Source organism: Camarhynchus parvulus, chromosome 1 (genome assembly GCF_901933205.1).
Source record: "Camarhynchus parvulus chromosome 1, STF_HiC, whole genome shotgun sequence".
NCBI classification, from domain to species: domain Eukaryota; kingdom Metazoa; phylum Chordata; class Aves; order Passeriformes; family Thraupidae; genus Camarhynchus; species Camarhynchus parvulus.
The window spans coordinates 4,405,492-4,425,657 of NC_044571.1; the positions used below are offsets into that span (position 1 = coordinate 4,405,492).

At 46.2% G+C, this 20,166-nt stretch overlaps 1 protein-coding gene across 1 annotated transcript in view; it reads left to right on the forward strand.

Moving 5' to 3' along the window:
* Positions 1–3,954: 3,954 nt before the first annotated feature.
* The window catches only part of BACE2 (beta-secretase 2), a 59,360-nt gene continuing 43,148 nt past the window's right edge, over positions 3,955–20,166 (forward strand). Inside the window, exon 1 of the mRNA XM_030971217.1 lies at positions 3,955–4,341. Coding sequence (XP_030827077.1) covers positions 4,027–4,341 — 315 coding nt within the window. The 5' untranslated portion in view covers positions 3,955–4,026. The remainder of the gene's footprint in view (positions 4,342–20,166) is intronic.

The following is a 20,166-nucleotide window of genomic DNA, read 5'->3' on the forward strand; positions in this document are numbered from 1 at the left end:
CACCCACAGATCCTCTACCCAAACTAAAGAGCTGGATGGTGATAAGGATTTGCACCTACATCCCCAAGCACAGAATCTTCAGCCACAAGATTCATTTTGCATGAACTCTGCACACAGGGCAGACGCTCCACCCTTTAAAAAGTCCCAGAAGTGTCCATGTTCCCCCTTTTGGAGCAGGAGACATTTCAGAGCCCCAGGAATGCCACTGGAGCAGCTCTCCTGAGTGGCACATTTCTCATCCCATGGGTCAGCTCTTTTATTCATGGCCTTTGAGGACAGACAGAGCCAAGCCTTGGCAGACACAAAGCAGAGCCAGACCTTGTGGCCTCTGCTGCCCCTTGATTGTTTACGCTCATCTTGTACAAAGCAATACTTCACTGGAATACGCCTAAAATATGAAAAAGCTGATTGCAAGACAGCCACAGACAGAGAAGACCTTTTCCCGGTCACGTCCAGGAAGAACAAAACCCCTCCTCTCCTTGGGCTACTGAATTCTGTGAATTAACCCTTTGCAGGTGCAGCTGGGTTTCCTTCAGGAGCATTGTGGAATTAGAGTAAGGAACAATCACTCTTCTTAAAACCAAAGTATTGATTATGCTAAGAGCAAGAACACAGAAAGCAGACACAGCAGTTTTAGGGCAGAAGTCTTTGTGGCCATCTGCCCTTACCATTGTGTAACACTGGCACAGGTCAGCCTGACTCCTTCAGAAGCTGGGCAGAGAAACACTTCGATCTGAGCAGTCCCCTAATAGCTTCCTCCTGGGGAGGGAGAGATCTCTTTTTAGCCACACACAGTTCCTTCTGCTCAGATCAGCTCCAGCACTTCCTCTGCATCTTCAGATGCTTTCTCTGTTCCTGCTGCTTTTCTCAGCAGGCCTGATTTAACATCTCCACAGAGCAACTCTCCCCTCTGACTGAGTTCACACACCTTGTCCACAGCACAGAGCTGCTGCATTTCTATGACGCTCTGTATTCTGTAAATACTGGTGGAAGGTTGTGTTAGAGACACAAATGTTAATTCACTGTCAAGAGCATTTCTATGATGCTCTGTATTCTGTAAATACTGGTGGAAGGTTGTGTTATAGACATAAATTTTCATTCACTGTCAAGTGGCTTTAAAGCACCATGGTGCCATCAAATTGAATTAACACAGAGTTGGGTTAAAGTCAAGATTTACCTGAAAAATTATATTCAGACAGCTGACTTTAAGGAAAAAAAAAGAGTTATTCACAGAAACAGATACTTAAAATTACTTTTATTATTATTATTTACTTGAAGAATACATATTTGGAATCACAAAAATAGAGAAAAACAAGATTCACCAAATATTGTAGAATACAAAGTGTACAGACACTTAAAATTGAGTCTATTTCTGGCATTTAATTTATTTTCTGTATGTGACACATAAAAAACCCAAATGTGCATGTTGACTGTGGCACTCATTGCATACAGATGACTTCCCCTCTGAGGAACATCTTGGATGAAGTCACATTTGGCTCCCTGGGAGGACTTTTTTTACATCTCCTTTCCCAAGCAGCTGTTCACATTGCACTTTTAAGGCCCATTCCTGCCAGCATTCAGAAATGCACTGGAACTTCTCACCTGTGCGTGGCACAGCCTAACCCTTCTCAGAGAAATAAATAAAGGAGCAGGGGAGGCAAGGCAGAAGCCCCATTCTGCACACCAGCCCTGCTGGGATGATGCCATGGGAGGGCAGGAAGGTTTCACACACAGCATCTCATACACAGCAGCTGCCTGATGTGCATTTACTGTGAGACTGATCCAGGGCTGTGGAAAACAGGACGGGAAGAACTTTTCCCAAACAGCATGAAAAAAAAAGAGGACAAGTTTTTTCTTCAGCACTTAAAGGCTATGCTATATCTTCTATGCTCTGAAAAGTATGCACTCCTTTGGCTGGAATTGCTTTAGCCAGGAGTGTGGTAATGTATCTTAGCAACAGCAGCAAGGGGGAAGACTTACTGTACTGTAAAAGAATTAAAACAAAATGCACATAGCTGCTGACTGTTCTAAATACATCCCTACCACTCCGAGGGGGTGTTCAATTATACTCCTGATTACTTTTCCCGTTCCCTTTTCCAAAGGGGCGGGGGCATTTCTCCACTTTTCAGCTCACCCATGAAGAGCCCCGGAGCATTTTAATTCCCCTTTGGCTTCAGCTGTGACTAGACAGGCCCTACAATGCAGCCTGTCACTATCCCAGCCACGTTAGGAAAAGCCATTACAGCAGCACCCCGGAGATAACCTCTTTGTGTGAGCCTGGCTGCCCCTCCCTCAGGTGCTCAGCTGCCAGCAGCCCCCAGCAGCATTTTCCCTCTGTCTGGAGCAGGTGAGACCAGACAGAGCAGGGCTGCAATATTTCACCTTCCTACTTGTCAGGCAAATAGAAAGCTTTGTGCAGCAGGGGAACTTATGCACGATTTCACCTCTTACCAAGGTGTGTGGTTCCCCACAAGCACAACCACCTCCTGAGAGGAAGTTTCATTTATAACTTCTCCTCCAGCCCCCAGCCAGGCCACGGTCCTTGCAGGCTTCCCCTGCAGCATTTTCCTTCTTGCTGAGAGCTGCACCAGCCAGGACAGGGTTTGCATCCCCCTCCTGCCATGGACGCAGGAGGAAGAGCATCCAGCTGCACCAGAAGCACTGAACTGATCCAAGGGAAGCCCTACAAAGTGAGCACAAGGGCTCCAGATTTGAGATGACAGAGCCAGAGTAACAAAAACATTTGTGAAAAAATGTGAAAACACTTCTTTTCCTTCAGCAAGGGAAGGTGGGCTCCCAGTTTCTTTTTAAGGATTGTCCTATTCAAGGAACTCTGACAAATGCCTACAGTTAACAGCCTTACCCAATTATCCTTCCCAGGAATGAACACTGTCTACCTCTTAAAAAAACTTCATCTAATACCTGTGAAACACCTGGAAATCTTGTGGACCATTGCTCCAGCTCAAGGAAGGGAAGGGGGGAGCTCTTTTCAGTTTACTCTGGCAGAGAAGGGATCTCAGTGCACGCAGTTTTGCACAGATTTACACACAGGGAGAGACCAGGTGGCTGCCTAGGACAGCAAATTGATCAGGGGACACCGAGAGTACACATGACTTCAGCTGGATATTTTTCAACTTTATCTACAACCGACGACTGGGGGAAGAGCCAGAAACAACCACACAGCGACTCTGCTTAGACTTGCCCAGTGTTACATTTCAAGGTTTTTGGACTCTCCCCTCCATCCAGCGATCCATCAGGCACTGCCATTACTCCAGAGATGTCGAGACTAATTCCACCCTAAGTGTTCCCATCTTTCAAAAGGCCGCACTTGACTGCCGTTATTAATTCCGTGCATGATGAAGACATTTAAAGCCTCGCATGCTCTCTCAAGCAGGCGCCTTGCGTGCCTCGCTCCTGCCGGTGCAGCAGCTGAATTTCCACACGCACAAACAAACACACACACGCCCGCTGCTCACGCTGTGTGAACCGGCACACGGGGACACTCCCGCATCCCCGAGTGACCCCGCATCCCCACCTCCACCTGCTCCTGCCCACCACAGCCCCGCTCCCTGCGGTTGGCGATGGGAGCGGCTCCGCACGGCGCTGCCGGAGCCCGGAGCCCCGGGTACCGCGCGGGGATCGGAGCCGCTCCCCGCTCCGCCGCTCTCCCTTTAGGCCTTTCGGAAACTTTTCTCCCCGCCCTGCCGTCCTCCCCTTTGGCAGGTCAGGGCCGAGCCGAGCCGGGAAGTTTCTCCCGTGGGCGCTGGGTCGGAGCAACTTTCCCCGCACGGCCCCCGGAGCTCCGAGCGCTCCGGCTGCCCGGGGGCCGTGCGGGAGAAACGCGAGGAGGAGCTCGCTTCGGGGGAGGGGGAGATGGAGCCGGGGCGTGGGTAAGCCGCTCCCTTCTTCTTCCTCCTCCTCCTCCTCCTCCTCCTCCTCCTCCTCCCCCCTCGGCTGCTCCAGTCTGGCAGCCAGGCTGCCTCCGGCCGGAGCCGCCGCACTTGGGAAGCGACTCCCGGCCCCGGGATGGGGACGCCGCTGGCGGCTCCCGGATTGCTGCTGCTGCTGCTGGCCGGCACCGCGGGGCTCTGCAGGGCACTGTTCTCCCTCCCGCTCCGCGTGTCCCACCCCGCCGCCCCCGCCGGGTCCCCGCCCGCCCCGGTGGTGCTGCGGCCGGCGAGCGGCAGCCGGCAGCAGGATGCCCCGGGGGCTGCGGACGGCTTGGCCTTGGCCTCGGATCCCGGCGGCACCCTCAACTTTTTAGCCATGGTGGAGAACCTCCAGGGAGACTCCGGCCGCGGCTACTACCTGGAGATGCTGATCGGGACCCCGCCGCAGGCGGTAGGAGCGGGCCGGGGGCTGCGGGCTGGGGGCGCTGGGAGGGATGGCGAGGAGGGGGCCGAACTTCTCCGGGGTGGCAGCGGCTCGGCCCCCACCCCCCCGGCTCCAACGCAACTTTGTCCCGGTGCTCGGCGCTGGCGCCTCCTCCCTTCCCCTTTCTCCCCGTCCCTTCCCGGGAGACGGGGCCGGTGCCCGGCGCGGGGGAGCAGCAGCGACTTTCCGCGGACCCGCAGGGAGGGGAGAAAGGAGAGAAGCATCCCCCGGCTGCCCTGTCCTGCCCCTGCTCGGGAAATCTGCGGGTCTGGTCCCCAGGATTTCTTGTAGGCTGTGTCACGGCGTTTGGATCCGAAGCGAGTTGCTCTGCCAGTCGAACTGACCGTGTTTTAGAGACAGAGGATGCTTTTTTGGTTATTCTTTGCTTTTTTAAGCTGCTCTGCATCGTGATTGGGTGCTCTGGTAGATCTTCCCGGTGCTCCCGGGAGAATCACTCGGCATCTTCCTGCTAAACTAAAGTGATGGCTGGGCACAACCAGCCCCTTCTGTCGGGAATCCATGTGCTGCTCATTAACGGGGCAAAGAACCTGTGTGTTCTGAATATTGTTTTCAGACAAACCGTGTTGCCTTGAATCTTCCCTCTCTGCCTCCACCAGTGTGGTTAAAGTTTGTTTCGAGTTGTTGATTTTTTTGTTTGGGTTTTTTGTTGTTTTTTGGTTTTTTTTGCCGTTGCTCTTTCATCTGTGTCATGAGATCCCACAGGAGCGGTGCTGGGCTGCTGATGGGATGACTAGTCAGCTGAGTGGGGATTAATTTCCTGAGAGCCCTCGGGGCTTTCCTTCAGAACTTTGTGTTTGCTTCAGGAGTTTAGGTCCTGAGGTTCCCAGTGTAGACAGAAAAAGAAAAAAATCTTTATTCTTCTGCTTAACTCCCCTACGTAATAAAAAGCCAATGAATGCCAAAATGCGCAGCCAATGGGGAGTGTTCAGCCGTCGTTGCATTTTTGGATGTCTGTGAGCTCTTTCTTTTTTTGCCCCTCGAGTGTAAGAGGATTGGCCACATCATCTCTCTAATCAAAAAGTATCACACTGGGATCAATACATGCATTGAGAAAGGCTGGCATTGTTTTATGATCAATAAATAGAGATTAAAAAATAAAAAAAACCATAACTAGGTCTGACCTATCAAGGTGTGGCCCAGTAGCTATGGAGGCCATGAAATAATTTTTCCTCCGTGTTGAGTGATGCATATTTGACTAGTTCTGTTAGTGTGGTGTGGTGTGTGCTTCATAACTCCAGGGAATGTTCAAACATTCAATATCGGCTTCTGCCAGAATCGAGGCACCAGATTTGATTGGACTAATCACCCAGTTCATCGTGTCCTAGCTGAAAAAAAATAACTTCAGGTAGGAGAAGTGACTATCAAGCATATTATCTCCTTACATGTCTGGGGGGATTCTGAAATGGGAAGAAATGGAGAAGGGAAAAATGTGACAGGCCTTTCATAATATGACTGGAGGTCTAAGAGGGAGAAATGTGCTGCCCTCAGTACACCCACAGGCTTCACTTATGCTTAACAGCTCATATCACTTGTATTACAGGTGATGGAAGGTTTCAGCTAGACTTGCCTCTGATTTTTATTTTTTCCACATTAAAAAACCCGTGCTTTGAATCTGATTGCAAAGCTTTTACTATTTTGAACTAGCTCTGACTTCTTGCAAAGTTAATTATTTTAAAGACTACCACTGGTTTAGCACATGTGAGGTTTTATTCACAAGTAGACCCACTGAGGTTGTAAGTAAGATTATAAATGCTTCTGTTTCCCAAATCAGATCTTGGTGTGTAATGACTCAGTGGAGTGCAGTTAGAATTTATTCTGTACTTTTGATGAGGATGAATTTATCTCGTTCCCCGCCTGAAACCAGAAGACTTAAAGATCACAAATGTACTTGCTGCTTTTTCTGCTTTGCAACGAGTAGTATAAAGCCACAAAGCTGCTACTGTTGGTACTTGAATGCTTCACATGCTGCTACTAAAAGCAAGTGTCTGGATAGTGCCAAGCGTTGGATTGTGTTAAGCTCCTTGGGCAAGTGGTTGCTGGAGTTGGGAGTGGGCTGTGCATGATGGTGTAGAAAAGGAAAATCTTTTCCTGATTTAAATGCTCCTCCCAGCCTGACTTCGCTTCACATCAGCAGCCGTGCCGCGAAGTGATGCTTGGACACCTTGCTCTGCTCTTGCACCCCTCCAACTTGGGGCTTCCCAGCTGCCTGCCTGAGCCAGGCCTGTCCCAGGACTGCCAGCCCAGGGAGCTGCCCTGGGAGCTGCCCTGACATTTTGCCAAGGAGGAAGGAGGATGCTGGCAGCGAGGAGCGCCGGAGCAGCGCGGCTGCGGAGCAGAAAGGTGCACGGCACAGCTGCTGCTCTGCACAGGAGCAGGGAGGCGATGGGGAAATGCTCCCAGAGCAGTGGTGGACCATGACCAAGCAGCAGGCTGTGAGAAGAGAAAGCAGATTTGATGTGGTGGTTACAGTAGTGTTGGTGCCCAGTGGCTTCGGGAGCGTGTGCGTCAAGTGTTGGAAGCTGCTGTGCCAGAACGGGGAATGAACATTTGTGAAAGGCTTCAGCACTACAGGGCTTGCTTTACTGCTCAGCTGCATTTTTAGAAATTTTCCTTTTTTAATTCCTGTTCTTGGAAGGAAGCTACTATGACAGAATTTCGTTTTTCAGGTCATTTTAGGCATACTTTTTGGCTTTCGTTCCAATTCTGATTTGTCATATAGCAGATAAACAGAGCACAGAGCTGCGATTCACAATGGCAGTTCTGAAACACTTGTTCTGATGGTACAAAAATAGAGCAGCTGTGTGAAGTCAAAATTTATTTTACTTCCAAGACAGGAAACTTCAATGCAGTCAATCCAGTTTTGCAAAGTGTTTGCAGCCAAAGTGTATCTGATCATTTCCAGTTTTGTGATACAGTGTCCTTCCTAATCCTATCAGATCTCCAAACCAGTTACCAGCTTGGTGTCAAGTGTTATTACTCCCACTAATTCTTATTCATTCACATGTAGACCTATTTAAGAATTATGTGAAAGGTGAGAACGCTCTGTTGTATTGAAGGGTGTGATGTATTTGTCCCTCATTTCATGGATGTGTTAATATGTGTCCTACTCCTGATGGATTATGGGCTTTATACCTGACTGCATAGGTGCACTTCTTCCAGTTCCAGATTTAAGTAAGAGGTGGCAAGAGCCCAATATGAATTGTGTGCAGTGTTCTCAGCTATTTCTTTAAATAATCCAATGGAATTCCTTTGCTCTATCTTTTATTATTTTGCCTACCCTGAGATTATAAGAACTGTGAGAAACTGAATCCAAGATCATTTAGATTTTCTTTTGATATCTTCTCTGCAGTTCTCTTCATAATAATTTTGTTTCTCCTACAAGCTTTTGACCAAAAGAATAGTCAGACTCTAAAAAACCTCATGTTTTTCACAGCTTTCTTGAAGTCCATCTGGACTGCATTAAATGTTTGCAGGGACAGTACCATAGCCTCATCTTGCCTCTTGTACAAGGTGGTGGATCCTACTGATCCCACTGCATTTCCAAGCTGTGTTTTTATTGAGAACAGGTAAATTTTAATCCTGCTACTCCTCTGTGAAAGAGAGGCCAGGCATATGGCCCCTGAGAACTCCAGTCTGATTAACCACAGAAGGATCCAGCTTGTGCTCTGAATGCCACAGCTCCTTTCTTTCAGTGTCAGTTCTTCATTCTGTTCATGAAGGGGCTTTTAAATCTGCTGTTTATCCTAATGGCAGTTTGTTCTGTGCAGGGGGTGAGAAAAAACCCCTTCTATAAACCTGCTCCCAAGTTTTAAGGTCAGTGTGGATGTTGGGTCTAACGGCCCCCGCTGCAAAACACAAACTTCAGTTCCCACATAATTGGTGGGAGGTTATCTTCCCTTCCATTTCTTCCAGCTATTAAAGAGAGGAATGATAAAGAAGGATATGTATTAAATACCTCTAGTGTGGCGTGGAGTCAGAATTTATGGCTTCGTGTTTTGAGGGTGATGTACACACGCATTAACAAGTTCTGAACTTGCAGCCATTACTCCTTAATTGGTGGTAGCTCTCATTCTCTGAGTGTTGAAAGGAATGAAGATGTGAGGAAAGATTCAGCTGCGCTTGTAATCTGATTTCTGGTGCTGTGCTCTTCCCCAACAAGCTCACATCCACTTTCTTAATTTTGCTGAAAATGCTCACTGTCTTTCTAGACACAAGGAGTTCTAAAATGTGATCTTTCTTTGTTCAAATATCAGAAGGAAGGTTGCATCTCAAGTCTCTCTTTCTATCTTTTTTTTCTTTTTTTTCAGTAATTACTAAGGTCTTTTGTATTTACTTTTGAGTTCTTTATGAAAGCTGAAGAAACAAAAGCCTGAGAAGCAAAGACAATTTCTGTAGTGCGTTGGAGTGTTTTGAGGTGGCAGTGTCAAAATCCCTCCAGATCTGTCTAGTGGAAATAGTATTGAAATGCAAAAATATTCCTGTTTTTAAATGGTGATTTGAGTCTATTTTGGTGGCTGTTGTTGTTGGATACCTGCAAAATAAAAAGGACAAGCACCTGGCAGTTGTAATTCAGGACTAATCCAGTGAACAGCTGTGGCCTGGTGGGCTGTGATGTGTTTGTGACCCAAGGCAAGCAAGCAAACATACCAGGTTTGGGTTGACCAAAAAGTCCCTGCCTTTACAAATTAGCATTCTAGCACCTTCTTCCATCCAAAATTAGCCCTGGCAAAAGAGGCTGTGTGGGAGTAGTAGAGGCTGTACTATAAAATAACCCAAAATATGAGTGCTGCTTACGCTGAATGGAAGAGGCTCACCATGGTCATTCCTCAGGATGCTCTTCTCTCCCAGAGTTAGGGATTAGAGCCCCACTAACTGTTCCTCTAAAGGAGCTTTCTCCTCTTCAGAGAAGTGGTGGAAGCTTTATTATCCAGGGGCTCGGCTTGAGGCAATGCTGAATTCAGATCCTGGTGGGTCAGGGCAGGAGAGCTGTTGTGAGGAGCAGGGGTGGTGGAAAGAGGTGCCAGGCTCACATTTTTTATCACTTTCATTCCTTAGCAAGGAAAAAGCATCAGTTAAATCTGGAAAGAGTAAAGTAGAGGGCAAGCAAATAACTGTTTTCCCTGAACAAAGTGTAAATTAGTTGGGATTTGGAGTAGAAATGAGATGAAAATGAAACAGTGGACAAAAGAAAGCCCGTGTGGAATTTCCTTGTGTTTGTTTCATTTGGATTATTAAGGAAGAAATCTTTCTCTTCTTATTTGGGTTTTTCTTGTGTTTTTTGGGTTTTTTTTCCCTTTTCCACCCCTCTCTAACCAGAGGGCTGTGAGCTCTAGGGATTGCATCTGGCAAGACAGATTTAAAAGCTACTACACCTTGCAGATGTCTTAATCTTCTTGAAGAGCACTTACGACTTCGAGTATGTGAGGACACCTTAGCTATTACATTGCCTCCACATATTGTAATTTTTGAAATGTCCTCACTCAGTGTAAGTGAAACGAGTCTGACCTGAAGTGTTGTCTGGTCATTGTCAAGTACAGCTCTGTTTGAAAAAGGAAGCTGCTACAATGGCTCTCACTTGTGCCTCTCCAGTGGGAGTTGGACAGACCTCTCTGCCCCTTTTCCTACTGGCTGTAAAATACAGATTTCATCATACAAACAACTTGTGTAAATAAGTGGAGGAACTTGTTGCTTCTATTTCAGCACAGATTAGGGCTTGAGATCAAATCTTCAAAGTAAAGGAGGCAGCTCTCAGCTGCCTTAAAGAAGGAAGTGTTTTTTCCTGCTATTGACAGGCCTGTCCTACGTCTTGTTGCTTTTCAGCCTGGGTTTGCTCTGTAGATCCAAGCTGATGAAGCAAACACAGAACATGTTCTAAAGTCACTTTTACACCTGAAATTGTGAAAGTGCCCTTCAAAGCACTTAAAGCAGCCCAGGACCAGATAGATCTTACTTTCCTTTCTGCCCGTGCCTCCATCACAGCTCTCTGCACGACTGGATCGCGGTGCTGAGGAGCTGGGCTGGCAGGACACAGCTCACTGGGGTCTCGGGATTTCTGCTGCTCAGAGTGACCCTGAGATACATTAGAAAGTCTCTTTTCCCAGCCTGGCAGTCGAAGAAGGAGTCAGAACTCTTCATTTCTTGGTCTCAAGGTTGTTTATTGTATCTTATCTGTAAAATTCTTTCTCCTGTCCAGCCGAGGTCAGCTCAGCAAGACAGTTCCAGGCACTCTGCTTGCCCTGGGGCAGTGTTATGTCTTTATACTAAAAACTACGTGTACAATGTTTACAATTACTTTCCAATACCTATCACCTATGTTAGACAGTGAGCTTCTACTCTAAACCAATCTAAATGTGCCAACATCACAGCAGAAGATGGAGGCCAAGAAGAAGAAGGAGAAAGGCTGGACATGCCCAGTTCCCTCCATCTTGCCCCCTGAACCCCCATACCAGAAACCCCAAAATCTATCTTTTCACCCCATGATAAATTCACTATCATTCTACTTAAAGTGTCATGGCCTGCAGATCCTCATCTAAGGTTGGTAACTTGCTCCATGGGTCATAATCAAAACCACAGGCACCTTGGTCTCTGTGCCAGAGTCTCTGAGCCCCCTGGCAGGGGTCTTGGCAATGCAGGACAGCCAGAGGGATGTGTATACATATGTGTCGGCCCCACTTTGGGGTCTTCTGAAGCAGCCTCTTTATGTTTTGTTTTGCACCCTCGTTTGTGCCCTTGTTATTTATTTAATAAATATCATCAGTGTTGGCGTTTCAGTTGTACCCGTCCCTTCCTTGTTGCCGCGCCACGCGACCACAGCATCGTCGAGCTCCCAAATCCAGAGGGTTTCCCCATGCACCCCACAGATCCCTCAGGGTGTTGTTACCAGCCCATCTCAGGCCAGTCTGCTGCCAGCCAGGTCAGAGATCACTGGCAGCCACAGCAGCTCCAGTCTGCACCAACCCCACAGCTTTGGTTTCTCTGCGCTGGCACCTGCTTGGCACAGCAAGGGATGCAGCAGCCTGGCATTGTTGGAACCCAGGAAATTCCTCTGGCTGCCCTGGAGGGCTCAAGACCCTGCCCCAGGGGGCTCAGAGACCTTGGCACAGAGCCCAAGACACCTGTGACTTTGATTTTAGCCCATGGAGCAAATTACCACCTTTATATGAAGAATTACAAGTCAAGAGAGTTTAAGCAGAATAATAGTTAGTTTGTCACAGGATGAAAAATAGATTTTTGAGGTTTTTAGAATGGGGGCTCGGGGTCCCAAGATGGAGGAATTTGGGCGTGCCCTGTCCTTCCTCTTTCTTCTTCCTAGCCTCCATGTTCCGGGTGATGGTGGCACTTTTAGATTGGTTTAGAGTAGAAGCTCACTGTCTAACATAGGCGATAGGTATTGGGAAGTTATTGTAAACAATGTACACGTAGTTTTTAGTATAAAAAGATAACACTGCCCTGAGGGTGTCAGTGTGCCTCTGTCTGACCTGCCAAGGGGACCTTGGCAGGACAGGAGAAAGAATTTTATAGATAAGAAACAATAAATAACCTTGAGAATGAGAATAGAATACTTCTGATTCCTTCTTTGACCGCCAGGCTGGGAAAAGAGACTTTCTAACGCATCTCGGTGTCACTCTGAGCAGCAGAAGTCCTGAGATGGCATCACTTGAAGAGCCTCACCAAGGAGCTCTAAAAACTTCTCCTCCTTAGGCTGAGAGCAACCCTGCTGCTCACAGGCCCAGCCAGTTCAGCAGCCTTGCCCCAGGTGTGGCTCTCTGATAGATTTTTGGCTGTGCACATCCCAGAGCGGCCACGTAGCAAAGTCGGCCCTGGAGCCTTCAGGAAGCCTCGGGCCAGAGTCAATGTTTGCTCCTTCTTTTGCCAAAGGCTGATAAAATAGCACCTTTTTCCCCCTGGTCTCACTCCTCCCTCAGAGTTCTTTCCTCATTCTTCATTTTGCCTCTTTCCCACTGCTCTCGCTGCCTTTTTTATGTCTAAGAGTATTTTACAAGGAGGGCAGCTGGAGGTGAATGTTCTAGACTTTTATTTTTTAAGAGTCCTTCTCTAGCAGATGAAACCTGTGGGGTGTCATGGGGAGGAAAGTTGAGGAAAACAAGCTAGATGGGGGAAAAAGATCTTATTTGAGTGAAAATTACAATTCACTGAATACAATTAATGTGTCATAATTGGGCCCTTTTGAAGGGAATCTGTTAAGACAGTAATTGCACTCTGCAATCCTTTTTTCCCCCTCACCACTGCTTACTAATAATTTGATATTGTGAAAAACAAATTACTTGTAGATTTTGTCCTCTTTGCTCAGCTTGCGAGTACTAAAATTAGTTGATTTTATTTAGCTTTATGGTTGGCTTATTTTTGTACCTATTTACTAGCAAAAACTGCTATTAAGCTAGATTGCAATGTGTTCAGGGAAAATGCTGGTCTCACATCCTAGTCTGGCCTTATTTTAAAAGAGGAAAGGTATTAATGCTGCAGCAACACTTGGTAAGCTTCTCCTCCCTAAATACAGAGAAGAATCCATCCTTAGGGCTCCAAAACTGGCATTTTTGCTTTAAAGAAAAAGACATGACAACTCAAGAACTGAGAGTCACCTTTCCATTTGAGGGAGGGATTAAAGGCCAGCTCCTGCCATTTGACAGGGGAAAAATAATTGGATGCTTTTCTCAGCCATCTCTCAGATAATTCCTTGATATTTGTGAGTGGATCTGCCTGTGAGAGTGGCTCTCAGCAGAGCACCTTGGAGCCCACCTAGTGCTCAGGCTCAGGTCAAGGCCAGATGTGAGAATTTTTTCACCACCCAGGCTCTTTCTGCTTCCTACTTTGCTTCCATAAGAAGCTTCGCACCAGAGAAGATCAGGATTTGGGGTTTCTACAGGAACAAAAGGCTTACCTGCTTTGTCATCATATGGGAGCTTGGGTCCTCCATGTGCCACTTGAACATTTTATTGTGGCACTTGGGAAGAAAAGAATTTGAAGAGTGCCATTGGTAGCGATAGTTTTGGCATAGAAAATAAAATACTGGGGAGTTTTGTTTTGACTGCAGGATTTGGATCTGTTTTCAAAATTGTGACTCTGTGAAATCTTGAGGGAGGTTTTTCCCTCACTTTTTTAATCTATGCAAATGGAAACTTTACTTCCAGAATTCCACTATGATACCTGTTGATACAGAAACCTTGACTGTCAGTGTCTGCAGTATAACAAATTAACAGCTGTGGCATCCTTTCAAGGCCAGGTTGGACAGGGCTTTTAGCAGCCTGGTCTAGTGGAAGGTTCCCTGCCCATGGCAGGGGGTTGGAATGCGATGATTTTTAAGGTCCCTCCCAACCCAAACCATTCCATGATTCAAGCCAGAGCACACGAGAGCAGCTTGAGCTGTTCAGGGCAGTATTCCTGTGCTGCTTGAGCATGGTTTGGAAAGGCTGTGCTTTTATTCACTGTGCTGCCTGGTATGTCTGCTACAGGAAAGAGTGAGGCATGTCAGAAAAATGATTCATCAATCCTACCTTTTCTCTGACTAAAGAGATTTTTATTTAATTCATTCATTTTTCTTCTCAGCCACTCTTGGGTTGCAAACAAGACAGAGGAGTTCAAAGGTGGCCACACTTCCCAAAAGTCTGGGAGCTGCTGGAGCAGTGTAACATCTGATGCAGTCACAGTGCTTCAGCTTAACTGTCAGAGAATAATCTTCTCATTACTTCTCAGAAGCAAAGTCCTTCAGGGAATAACACAAACATTTCACATGATCCAAAGTGCCAGATTTTTGCATTTGAACCGCTGAGATAAACCATGTGGGGGATGGGGAGAGTTCACAGAATTTCTCAGGAGCTGTGGTTATGAACGCTGCTGTGTGCTACATTTTCCAGCTAAAATTAACTTCCATTTGCACTCTGCTGAGCCTTCAGGTTTACCTTGAATGACCTTTGGTCATTGGCAAGTGACCAGATGCAGCTTTTTGTCCAGGTTTGGGAGCTTTTCTCCATGGCAGTTTTGCACAACAGCATTTGAAGTTGCCAGTGGGCAAAATTCCACAACTCCAGTGCCCTGAGCACCATCAGCCCCAGTGGTGTGAATAGAACGGTTTGGGTTGAAAAGGATCTTCAAGACCATCCAATTCCAGCTCCCATCACACATCCATCATCACACAGTGCGATGTAAGCCCTGGCCAGAGTAGAGGGAAGCTTATTCCTGCACTGGAATTGTTGCTGTGTGGAGGAATGAGTTGTGGGGAGCTGATGTTATGGCGTGCCCTGGCAGACTTTATCAACCCGAGAGCATAACAAAGTCTTTTAACTTCCTGCCCTACAAACTCAATCTGGTATCTGGAAATGAAGCTGTGTTCCTGCATGCCTCTGTGTTCTCCTGTGTAATCAAGATTTTTATAGTGGAACTTGGTTAACAATTGTAATGATGTATGAGCCACGGGCGAAGCTGGTTCATTTCCCAGAGCTGCTGCCTCTCCAGTATTAGCCAGGGGAAAGGGGAAAGTATGAATGTTTGAGAAGGAGAGAGAGAAATAAACTACTCCAATAGCAGGGGAGGAACAGTGCTGCTGTTCTCTAACAGTGCTGCTTTCAAAAAAGAGAATTTTTTTTAAAGCATATCATATTTCACTTGAGAATCAAAACTGCCTCTTAAATTGTCCTGCCGAATTTTTAAGTAGAAACATTAGAACAAATATTAATAAAAAGCATGATTCTTATTTTTAATTAATCAAACACATCATTATGACATGGGTTAACAGCTTTTTTTTCTTTTTTTTTTCCTTTTTTAAATTATTTTCCCAATCAAATAGTCCTTCCTGCTAATGTGGAGCATAAAGCTGATTTCTGTTTGTGCCTTTGAACTCCCTTGTATGATTCCAAGGAACACCCATGATGACAATCAAACTCTGCATGGCAATAACCTAAATAGGTCAGGTGCAATGGGGAGCAAAAGCCTTCCATCTGTTGTATTCCCTTTATTAATTGCCAGGGAAATAAAACCACTGGAGTTGCATCACCTTGTTTGTGCTCTGGGACCTGGGACTCCCTGTGCACATTCCTGTGGCCACCAAAGATGGCACAGAGCAGTGGGAAGCTGCCTGGCCCCACACCTTTTCCCCAGAGGCGTGGCACAACTTTCTTAACAAGAAACATGATCACAATAAGAGAATTCCAGTCTTTGTGCCTGACACAGATGAACTCGTGGGTTTTATCCTGATCTTTCTCTCCTTCCCTTCCCTGGCCTGCCCTGGCAGATCCAGTCATGTCCCTTTCCCATCCTGCCAGCCCAGCAGGTGTGTGAAAGTGTGGGATGGTGCCTGTTTCTGGGCAGAAAGGCAGGAAAGAGGTGGGAGCTGCTGTGACAGGTGAGGAAGAGGTGGTTCAAGAGGGTGGGATTGGCCTTTTCAGGCTGACACAACCCAGATCTCGTGTTAAATAAAGTCTGGCAGTGCTGCAAACCAGGCCTGAGGAACAAGTCATGGCATTTTTATAGCAGAGGTCATGCCTTGAAGTACAGAGAGCTCATAGCTGGCTTTCCAAGGTGTGTGCTTGTTTATTTACCTCTGCACACCCAATTATCCCAGCTAATCCAGGGATCTCACCTGGTGACCATGGCATTGTCTGTACTTTCCTGGCCTCCAGGAGGAGCAGGCTGCTTTCAGAGCCCTGAACTTGTCTTAAGCAGCAAGCTGGGTGCTCCCATGGCATCATATCCATTGACTTCCACATTTTGGCGAGATTGGTTGCTTCACTGTTGTGGTGAGCAGATAGAGAAAACCCAGGGAAAACTTCTGCACTTTGGGTTTGTTGCAGCATTTTAAGAGAACAGATTGGAAAATGTCTCTGAGCATTCAATGTCCTTGAAGAGGAGCACCAAAAAAGCATGAGAAGGAATTCCTGAAAGCAGGCAGCAAGTGAAGCTAGGAGGATGCTCTAATGAGTGGTGCCCCACAGAGTGGGGATGGAAGTGCTGCTGGGAAAAGCTCATTCCAGGGAAAACAGATAGACTTGATGAGTCAGGGGTGTCCTGCTTTCACCTCTCCTCCTCACAGCTCTCCAGGCTCTGAAAAACCTTTGCTAACAAACACTCATCTCCAAAACTAACATCTTGACAGAGGTGGGGAAAAAAAGCCTGGAAAGAATCGTGTCACTACAAGAGCGAGGTGAAGGAGGGAGGAGAGGTCAGAGATCAGACTGGGCATGCAGCCTTCTGAAAGATGTGATTTTTTCTCACTGCTGTCCTGCAAGTCTCATTTTCTTTCTATTTGCCTCCAAAATGTAGCTTTTTTTTCAGTGTTACTCATTACCTTCAAATCAAAGACTTATTGAATGGCTTGGGTTGGAAGAGAACATCAAGATCATCTTGTTCCAAGCCCTGCCATGGGCAGGGACACCTTCCACTGTCCCAGGCTGCTCCAGCCCCAGTGTCCAACCTGGCCCTTGGGCACTGCCGGGGATCCAGGGGCATCCAAAACTTCTCTGGGCACCCTGTGCCAGGGCCTGCCACCCTCACAGGGAAGTGTTCCCTAATATCCCATCTAACCCTACTCTCTTTCACTTTGAAGCCATTCCCCATGTTCTTATAAATAGCATCTCTAAAAAACAAAACAAAACAAAAAAGTTTCTTAAGTACTGAAGGAGCAGCTTTGGCACTTGGTTTCACATCTCCAGTGCAATTTGAAAGCTGGAATCTTATTTAAAATTGAGTTTAAAGTTCAAATCTTTGGTATGAGGGAGACCTTTGAAAGAAGGTGGGAACACAGGAGTTGGGCTGAACCTCTCCTGCAGGGTTCTGTGTGCTGCTGAAGGACAAGGGGATTGTGCTGTCTTTAGCAAAAGGGAGATCACAAAAAAAAATAGCAGTGGTCATGAGGCTAGGGATGCCTCCTAGCCTAAGCTCAAGAGCATTAGGAATGAGTTTCATTCCCCTGATGAATTTTGTTATTTCCAGATGGCACAGTAAACATGGGCAGTGACTCACCTACAGGGTGAGGAAGGTTTAATAATTAGTCACTTCAAGCCTTCTTGAGTTTGCCTAGCATGGCTTGGCTCTGTGCATATGTGTAAAACTGTTTTGGTCTTACTGCAGTTGATTTCGTTTCAAAACAACCTTTTTTTTTCTTTTTTCTTTTTTTTTTAACTGTAGGACTTCTGAAGCTATGTAGAAAAGAAGAGTTAAAAATGCCTTTTTTTGGTTTTATTTGACAGCAGTTTCACTGAGTCTAATGAGCAATAGAGGAAAAGAAAAGAATGACCTGACAAAATAAATTGGAAGCTAATTTTGGAGAGCAAAAGCCTCGGAAAATTGAAATTCTGAACTGAATGCAGCTTCCAACTGTAATCATTCACTGGGTATAATACATTAATGTAGGCTTACTGATTTCATTTCCTTAACCCAAGGAAAAAAAAGGCAAAAAACCCTCCTTAATATTGTATTCTGAGAGGTAATGTCGTAGCATGATTTCTCCTCTTTTTTTTTTGCTGACTTTTTTGTGTAAAAAAGCCCAACCTCTAAAATTCTTTGACATGATTATCCTTTTTAGAAAGATCATGCCTTAAGTAGTGCTGGTGAGAAGAAGAGCCACAACAGAGATTTAACCTCAGACAGTGGCCTGTCTATTGTGGAGCTGGAAGCTCTTCCCCTCCTCAGGTCCTCCTTCAGCATCCTTAGCTCCATCTGGTGTCCCACAGTGCTCAAAGTCCTGCTGGACAGTGCCCAGCAGGTCTGCCCTGTGGTGGTGACACTCTGTGGTGGTGGTGACATCTCAGGTTTGTTGTTGCTGAAATGGCTTCTGAGGTATTAAAGAGTCTTTTTTTCCCAGCCCAGAGACTGAAGAAGAAGTCGAGATTCCTCAGCTCTGGTTTTCAAGGTTGTTTATTTTCTCTTACCTATCACATTCTTTCTCTGACCTGCTGAGATCTGTCCAGCAGGTTGGGTTGAAGCACACTGACTGCCTTGGGGTGGTGTTATCTTTTTGTACTAAAAACTACATGTACTTTATTTACAATAATTTTCCAATACCTATCACCTATGTTAGACAGTCTGTCTCTACTCTAAACCAATCCAGAAGTGCCACCATCATAGCAGAAGATGGAGGCTAAGAAAAAGAAGGACAGGACATGCCCAGATTCCTCCGTCTTGCCTCTTGAACCCCCATTCTAAAACCCCAAAATTCTACTTTTTCACCCCATGACAAATTCACTGTCATTCTACTCAAACCCTTGTGGCTTGTAACTCCTCACACAAAGTTGGTAATTGTTTCCATGGGCTAAAACCAAAGGCACAGGTGTCTTTGACTCTGTGCCAAGGTCTCTGTACCTATTGCCAGGGTCTGGAGTCCTCCAGGGCAGCCTGAGGAATGTCCTGGGTTCCGACAGTGACACTCTCTGGTCTCCAAGTGAGAAAGAGTTTTATGCTGAGAAGGAGCCTGTGAAATGGGTGATGCCACTCACAAGCACATCTCCAAGAGTTAAGCTCTTTTTTAGCTATGGAATTATTGAATTAATAGCTGTGTCTCCAGCGCCTTAAGTCACCCTGTTCTCCAGGGAGGGAGGGGTGAGCTCTGGATGAGACTCTTGCTAATTTAGGACACAGGGCTTAGACTTAGGCTGTCTCTAAACCCAGGCTGCGTGGGCACTGGGATTCCTCTCGAGGCTTGCAGTTAAATGTGAGAGTTGCTCCCAGTGGCATTTGGCTTACAGCCTCCCTGTCTCATCAGTGCTGTGCTGTAATTACCACGAAATTGATTAATTTAGCTCCTCTACACCTACTAACAGGTGGAAACAGGCTTTTGGATTTAACAAGAGCTTTGTGTGCACTTAAGTGCAAATAGCTGATGTCTCATGCACTCCTTCTTGAATTTCAGATTGTTTGTGGGGGTTTTGTTCATCCTCCATTTGTCTAGGCACTCATTATCTTCCCATTCAAGAACATGTGGTGTAAGCACAGCAGACATACAGATTTTCCTCACTCAGATTTGGGAGGATTTCTGTTGCTCTCAGTAAGCACTAACTCTGCTTGTGCTTAAGGGTTGGTGGCTGATGAAGGCACCTCTTGGCTTCCTTGCAACCCCTTCCTTCTGAAAGGTTTGGCTCCCTGGGGGTCTCTGTGGCACCCCTACATCTCTTAAAAGACTGTCACACTTTTCCTTTGTCTTCTCAAGCCATTTCAAGCCTGTCAATGCTTATTTACAGGTGATTTTTTTTTCTACACCTCTAGATTATTGTTATTACTCTGTAATTAGTCCAGATTTTCAGTGCTTAGAGCAGAGCACGACTTCAGCTGCAGCTGGTTTATGTGAACTACAGGATTGCTTCACACACCTGGTTTTGTCTGCTATAGGGTGTGAGGTGGGAGAGAGACTCGTATCTGGGGGGAGAAAAAATAAAAAAAGAGGGAAAAAAGGTTAATCTCTTCTGAAAAGGCAATGAGACAAAATTGCTACGATTCACACAGCTCTAAGATAAGCAAGTAATGGCTCATGTTCAACAGCAAAGCATGTTCATATAGCATGAATAGGATGGATGTGTTGTATGATAAATCTAGACACAGCAAATAAATTTCAGCCTGAAAAATAAGATAGCACATGAGATGGCATGTGCAGAAGGAATGCTAATGTTTAGGGAACCGAGGGCATTGGCAGGAAGGAAAGTGTAGAAATGAAGAATAGATATTTTGTTTTGTTACCAGGATTGATTGGCTGACTTTTTTTTTTGTCTTTAAACCATAATAGCCTTCCCTTATTGTCAAAATGATAATATATAAAAAGCACTTCCTGTA